Genomic DNA, 7,431 nt, shown 5'->3' on the forward strand with positions numbered 1-7,431 from the left:
TCGATCCACATTTCCCATGCTGTTTTTTGTTATTGGACTCCATTTATCAGATTGCGCTCGGTTATCACAACCACCAAGAGCGGGGTTGCAGCAGCCGGCCGAGAACTTGGCCGCACGGAAATGAAGTGGCTGTTGTATATGTGGCTCCGGAAAAACCTCTTTGTGAAGCCTCTCCCGAGCGATGACGGTCGCTGCGTATGGTACTGTGGTGTTTGAAGCGCTGATGCTGCTGTACTGCTGGGGATGCTGATGCGGAGGTGGATCTTGCATGCCCCACCGGACACGGCTTCGGGTCGGGCATATTGCTTGTTGAGACTGCAGCACAGCAGGTTGTGGACGGGCGCGAGGCGGTGCAGTGCATAGTATCGGTACTTCAGGCGACAATGTGAAGGGCTCGTAAAGCGGCAGGAGCGCGTTGGATGCGACCCTAGCTGAGCGGTATATTTGCATCTATGTGTCGGAGTAGGCTGCGGTTACGCCAGTGGTTTTGACCATAAAGTTCCCCCTGGCCGTCTTGTTGGGGCTGCCTAATGTGGTGACCTCGTCCTGCTTGGCTTCGGACCCCCTACAGCCACCTACCTACGTACTTGCCCACCTACTTATCAGCAGGAACATAATGGCAGCTGCTCCAGCTCGTGTACGGCGCGCGTGGAAGTTTTTCCTCTCTGAGCGCCTCGTGAGGCCGTGCCGCGCGGTTTTCCTCCCAGCGCTGCATATACACCTCCGGCCTTAGGCTGTTTACGGCGTCATCGCTACTGCCCTGGCCACGGCTGCCCGAAGTCCAATAGTATGTTCCCTGGAGCTTATGGGACGGACGGAGTGCGAGTAATTGCGGCTTTCTTTTTGTATGTTTCTGGGCGATGCCTTTAGGACCCTGCTACCTGTTGCGTCCCTTAAGAGCTGTCCGGAGGAGGTGAGAGGACTGTGTCCGATTTAGGTTTTTGCATCGCGGCTTTGTCTCCTGGTCATCCTGCTTTTGTATTAACGGGCCTCGAAGACGCATGAGAAGGAGATTAGTTCCGTGTCAAAACTGACGTGGCTCGTAATCTTGCTGCTGTGGCGGCCGTGTGAACATGCTGAAAAACGTGCGACGGGAGAATTTATCAATCATTGCGCGGCGCGTTTAACATCGGGCTCTGTGAAGCGCGGCGGAGGGCCGGCGAAAGGGGGGGACACTCCCACAGGGGGAAGAACTAGTGGAGCTATGATGGAAATAGGCAACGCCAGGAAGAAGTGTGTTTTGGGACAAACGGAGACGGTAGACAAGCTGGATGCGTCTTTGTACAGCCAGGCCTTGTTCTTAATAGCCCGGTGCTGCACGGCGTTTTTGTTCATGTACGGCGTACCATATGTTGGGTAGAAAGCGTCCGTGGGGTGGGTTGCCACCATGTGGCGCGTTATGTCGTTTTCAGATTTAGGAGGGGGGCTGCGACGTCTGCTGTATGCGGCTGGTGTTGCCCGTTTTTCCCGGCCTCATTATCAGCGACGACAGCTGGGAGCTCGCTGTCCTTGGCTGTGGATCGGAAAATACAGGGGGGGATGTTTTGGGTTCCGATGACTTCGATGTCGGTTGCAGCACTGCGCATCTCTGCCGCGGCTTGGATTGACGGTTGTCCCTTAAATTAACTCAGGGACAGACTCATTTTCATACACACTTGCGGGGATGAATCGGCATTACGAGTCGTGTCTTGCTCGTCACGCAAAGTTGGACCTTCTGCAGCTCCGTACCTGCTCACCGGGCTCAGAGGGATCTCACATTTTCCTGCGCGGTCGGCATTGTGCCTCATGTTTACGGGAGGGATAGTACCGCGTTTTACGCGCTTCCTAGACAAAACCACCGCGCACCTTGGACCAATAGAATGAAGCGGCTTTGGTGGCCGGGATTCGGCTCCGGGTCGAAGGGGGGTGGGGTATGGTTGGCCACCAAGTTTATGAGACCGGAGCCAACGCCTGGTCGTTCTGGTACAGCTGCTCGCAAAGAGGCACGCATGCAAAGCAGGCGTGTTGTCAGGTGGTACGTTAGGGTTGTTGGGACCAGACATGCCAGTGCGTGCGGAAGTTGGAGTGTTTAGTGTTCGAGTACTCTTCTCGGGGACGACCAGGCTGAGTATGCTCACGCGTAGTGGGGTTCGGCGTCACATCCGGGTTTCTTGATTGATTAAGCTCACTAATCAGTAAGAAACCGCCAAGTTTATGTGCGCTTGGCGAAGAACTAATAATGTCATCGGGGATGTAGTGTGCTTTATGGCATCGTAAGGTACGGCATGACCGATACTACACTTGAACATGCCATTCAAACGCCGGCGGGCACAAGCATAGCTGCCTTGCTTGCCTTGTGCATACACTAACACGTAAAGAGTTGCTTACGGATTATCGTTCTTGTACGATTGCAGGCCAGTTTGTTTTTCGCAAGCCGTTACGCCTTCATACGGGTGCTTGCTGCTTGCGAATGTATTTCCGAATAGAGCGGCGGTATTGTTAATACATTGTGATAACGCTTCGCTGGTGGGCCCTTCACCTGGTTCCAATCCTAGCAAGTCCTGCTCGCAACAACCGAAGGCGCACAGAACGACAGCTGATCGCCGATCGCCTGCCCAAGCGTTTCCCTCTCCCCTGGTATCACGCCACACCAACTCCACGCACTAGCCTCTGGCAGTTAACGCCCTTTACCCGACAGCTGCACACCTCCACGCTGGCAGATGACACCGCAGAGAGCGGAGAGTTGTATCGGAGAAGAAACCCCGGAATGAGAAACTCGGCAACAGTATCGTCCTATTGCTAGATTCCAAGCTGCTAGAAGTTAGTGCTGGAGCTGCTGATTCCAAAAGCCAGTTAAGGCTACTGAGTCCGCCTAACGGGGATAGAGATGCCTGCAAGGGTAAGGCCTGCCAGGGACACAACATTTGGTCACCAGGGAAAGTGAAACCCAAAACACCGCCCAAAGGCCGACACGTCGGCACTGTAGACAGGCGATCTTCTGCCTGTGCTGTTGGAATTGCATGTGTGGATGGGTTTAGACACGTATCACGCAACCTAGCGAGTTACACGTGTTCGTGCAGCAGCAGTTGCTGGCAGTCATCTCGTCTGATCCTCCTCTGCAACTATGTACAATTATCTTCCGTAACCTCGTTAAATCTGGTGCCGCATGCTGTATATGGGGCGAAAGACGTGATACAACCTTGGGAGCCCTGCCAGCAATTGCCCCTCCGGCTTCCATAAGCCGTCCGTCCAATTTGTCCGTGCGTTCACCACCACTGTCTCACTGCCCCTGTCTGTGTCTCCTCCTAACACAACGAAGTTCACCACCCTAAGGAGCTTCCTGCTCTCCCTGGCCATCTAATATGGCCTAAGAGCTATGCCAGCACCATGCACGGCCTCAATCCACAGCTCCTAGACAGGTCACTACAACGAAAGCATGCAACAGACACTAGACAGACCTCCAAGTAAACCCTTTTCCAACCATTCGCCCCATTCGCCGTTTGCAACGCATCATTACAACAGTACCGCTGTCATAACAGGGCATCTCAACACTTACAACACATCCATTTCCTGTCTAATCAGCCGTCTGATGCTCACGGCATTGCCGCCGCTTAGCCAGCTAGCGAACTAGCCAGTAAGCAACAGCCGCTAAACCGGGCCTACCAACACCAGCACCAGTCGCGGTACCACCGCTGCAACCGGCGACCAGACAGTCCATGGGAACCATAACTCACTGCCTCCGCCATCGTTGCTCACTGCACCGTGTAAGCGTGCGCTTTTCGCTCGCACGCACGCCCTGGTAAGGTGAGGCCGCCCGAGCAATAAGCGCACTCTTACCTTATGGTGGCGGTCAGGTAGACCAGGCAGTTCAGCCGCCGCCGCCCCAATGGAGCGCTCTCATCGTGCACGTCTATGGGGGCATATGTGTGGATCGTGTGGCTCGGTGGACGTGGGAAAGGCGACACGCGGGCTTTAACCCCCTACATACACACATACATACATACATAAATACATACATATATATACCACATGACGTGGCTGTGTTGGTCAACACTACTGGCGTGCGTGTCTGTCGCCGTGTTCTCACAAGGCGCATGAAAAAACGAACGAGTTACCTTGCCGCCACGCAACGCAACGCTCGACGTTAGATAGAGGCGTCGGGACAGATACGTAGATATATACTCGCGGTGAATCGGGAACCAGGAGAAACTCCTGTTGGTTTCCATGGGTGCGCACTCGGGAGAGGTCTTTCTGTGTGTGTGTGTGTGTGTGCTCTCCCTGAGAGAGAGGGCAGAGCTCAATGAAATGCAATTATGATGAAAATGACAACGCGGGTAATTATGCCGCAGCTGGAAGGCCCGCAACGCTGAGACAACTACTCGCGCCTTCATGGACACGCACGGGCCGCTTCATGCCTTCTCCGGGCGTTGGCCTCCACCAACACCGTTGCAGATCGTGCATAGGATCGCTATGATCCCTATGATGCAACTATAAATCACATGCCTATCTTCGTTCGCTCCGGGCCTATGCACATACGAGAGGCGATATGATACATTTACCACAACTTTAGACCAACGTTAGTGCAACCTCAAGGATTCGATACGATACGCGCGCTGCTCCATTGCTGTTGTGCTCGTTGTAGCTGTCTAGATCCGCGACACCTCGGTCACGGGTACACCAATCCACCGTCGAGCATACATACATGCATACATGCAGCACACACACATCGATCGCATCATGACGGAGGAACAATCGCGGCCGTCCTGTTCCCAAAGTACCCGGCGACAAGCTCCTTCATCAAAGAGGCCTTCTGCCTGGTCACGCCCGAGCACGGGAAGTGGCGCATCAGCCACCGAGACCAGTGCTGCGGACCGCAGAAGCCACCTGGAAGCTTCCGGAAGCCCCCGCTGAACCGACCAATACGGTCAGGGCGGATCTCATTGTTGAAGAATTTGCATCCACAGCCGGGAAAGCAGCCCGACTGGAACAGGCGCGGGTCCAGCACCTGAAACCGCAGTCCATGGACTGCCGTACACTTGACCATCACCTTGCCAAAGATGTCCTGCAACAAAAAAATTCGATTGGCCGTGTCGGCGCTCCTCCGTGAGGGCAGGAGGGGCTGAGAGACTGACTCAATAGCGTGCAGTCCCTACTCCCGTTTTCCCTCATGACCCCTCCGCAAAGCCCAACTAGTGAACTGTTCTAGCGGGCGGAAATCCGATTTCCTAGGGCTGTGCCTCCAAAGACAACAGGAAAAAGCTCGTGCGGGTTGGCAGACGCCGTGGGAAAGCCGGGTCAGCTAGGAAGGGGCATTTATGTCGTCGTCGTCACAACAACAACAACAACAGGCGGCAGAGGACAGCACAAGACAGGCGGGCTGTCCCCTCCTCCGGCGCATCCCTGTCATGCCAACAGTGTCCAAACCCCCCTTTTCTCTTTCTCTCTCTCTCTCTGGACGTCCCTGTCCGCCTTGATGCCCTTGATGAGGATCAAAATCGAGCTCAGGGACGCCTCCCCTCTCCCCCGTCCTCCTTCTTACCGCACAAGCAAAGCTTTACAAGCAGCGGCAAACAAACGCGCACCTGCGGGACGCATAAGCCCGCATCCCCCGTCTTATCCTCCTGCCTGTACGCGTTCGCCTACATGCCTCACATACCTTACGGACTCGCATCCGCCTCATCATCCCGCAGCGCACCTGATCCCACAGTCTCGGGCGTGTCTGCACCTCCGACCGCATCTCCCATGCCCAGTTATACACACAGCGGGTGACACTAGCTGAGGCCTTGAAGTACAGCATGCCGATGTTGATCGCTGGGGGCCGCTTGCGCAGCGACTTGAACTCTGGTGAGTTGAACGACAGGGAGTCGTTGTACACCATGCACTTCTCCATCGAACCGAAAAGGTCGGCGTCGTGGACGAGCAGGTACGGCAGCGGGTCACGCATTACGACAATATCCGTGTCTAGGAACACGACATCATGGCCCAGGGACAGTCCGTTCAGTATGTACTTGACCTTGGCGAATCTGATACGCGGCAGGCGGGTAAAAGGAGGAAAGGGAACAAAGCCGTCCATGGCCACCAGGAGGTGCGGAGAGGGAGATAGGGAAGGACGAGGAGCTAGGAGAGAAGAGACGAGAGCTAGGCAAAGAGGAGGGAAGATGAGAGCTGGGCGGCTGGAGCCTCGGCCGGAAAACTGGCGCTAGACGGACCGTATGCGGTATGCTGTGTGGTCCGTATGTGCACAGCTTTTCGAGGGCTCCGTAAGGCGTGCGAGTCGGGCACCACATCCCTTGCGGGCAGTGTGCACAAGCAGACAGGGCAACAGACCTCACGGGGCCGCAGTGGGGAACACATTTTGAAAGCTACGCGTCTATTTCTCCTTGAGCGCGAGCAGGAAGCCTATGCGGGCGGGCGGCCTCCATGGCGGCACGCATGGCGAGACAGAGCGACGAAGCAAGGCCAGGAGGGGTATAGATGGCCCCCTGGGGGACACCACATGGGTGGAAACTTTCCTTTCCCTTTCTTTTCGCACGCGGGGGGGAGCTCCCCCTTTTGATTGGTGCGGAGGAGCAGCATAGGGGGAGGGAATGGAGTTCATCGCGCCCTACTGGTTCCAGACCTCTGATGCCCCCCGGGTACGAAAAACCTAACGAGCCCCGGTATCAGCTTCGTCTCCCCGCATTTCATTTCACCGCAGGAGAGTTCGAGCTATCCAGTTACACGGCTGCTTGACAACTCCTAGAAGCTACCCGTCTCAGGCTGTGCAAAACACCTACTAAGCTAGGTTCGCGACATTGGCTTTCCAGAGCGGTAATGGCGGGACACGTTGGTCTAACGAAGGGGCCATGAACAGGATCTACGATAAGTGATACGGTCATGTGTGACTGGCGGAACCACTGGTACGCCTGACATACCCCAATGAATTGAAGCCCGTGTCGTGGAAGACGAAAGAACCCGTCGCGGCGGTATGCTGCGCATCTCGCACGCACTGGTGGTTGTACGTTGCTTGCAATGCCTGACAAGCCTTCATGGCATCCTGCGACCAGGCAACCAGCACAACCCGACCGACCAGGGAGTGTCCAGCGTCCTTGCCGGCCGTTACAGCTACGCGGCTGAGGCTTTCGAGAAAGTATGGCACCGTGTGTTGCAACGCCTCCTCGTTCGCCATGCCCAGCAGGACGAGGCTGTTGCGGCAACTGAGGTGTGAAATATCGATGGCAGCTCGTTGCAGCGCCATCATGAAAGCGCGTGTCGGCAAACGCATGCCATGTTGCGCATAATGAGATCGGGCATGCTTCTCGACTATGTTGTCACTGATACATGGCTGGACGCACATTACCATGGCAAGCAATAGGAACGTCACCCGCCACGTTTGATGCGGGAGCTTGCATATGTCCGGCATAGTCAACTGTGTTATCAGAATTCAGCATAGTCAATGCGTCCCGGTGACAG

At 55.6% G+C, this 7,431-nt stretch overlaps 1 protein-coding gene across 1 annotated transcript; it reads right to left on the reverse strand.

Annotated features, from left to right (window-relative positions):
• Positions 1-1,103: 1,103 nt before the first annotated feature.
• Positions 1,104-7,216, reverse strand: VOLCADRAFT_117113 (uncharacterized protein; the record flags this gene model as incomplete). Its single annotated transcript, XM_002949254.1, has 6 exons — positions 1,104-1,136; positions 1,737-1,762; positions 1,846-1,968; positions 4,864-5,041; positions 5,675-6,002; positions 6,894-7,216. 6 exons carry the CDS (start codon positions 7,214-7,216, stop codon positions 1,104-1,106), a joined length of 1,011 nt encoding a protein of 336 aa, XP_002949300.1.
• Positions 7,217-7,431: the final 215 nt, after the last annotated feature.

This window comes from Volvox carteri, assembly GCF_000143455.1.
Source record: "Volvox carteri f. nagariensis unplaced genomic scaffold VOLCAscaffold_13, whole genome shotgun sequence".
Taxonomy (NCBI): domain Eukaryota; kingdom Viridiplantae; phylum Chlorophyta; class Chlorophyceae; order Chlamydomonadales; family Volvocaceae; genus Volvox; species Volvox carteri.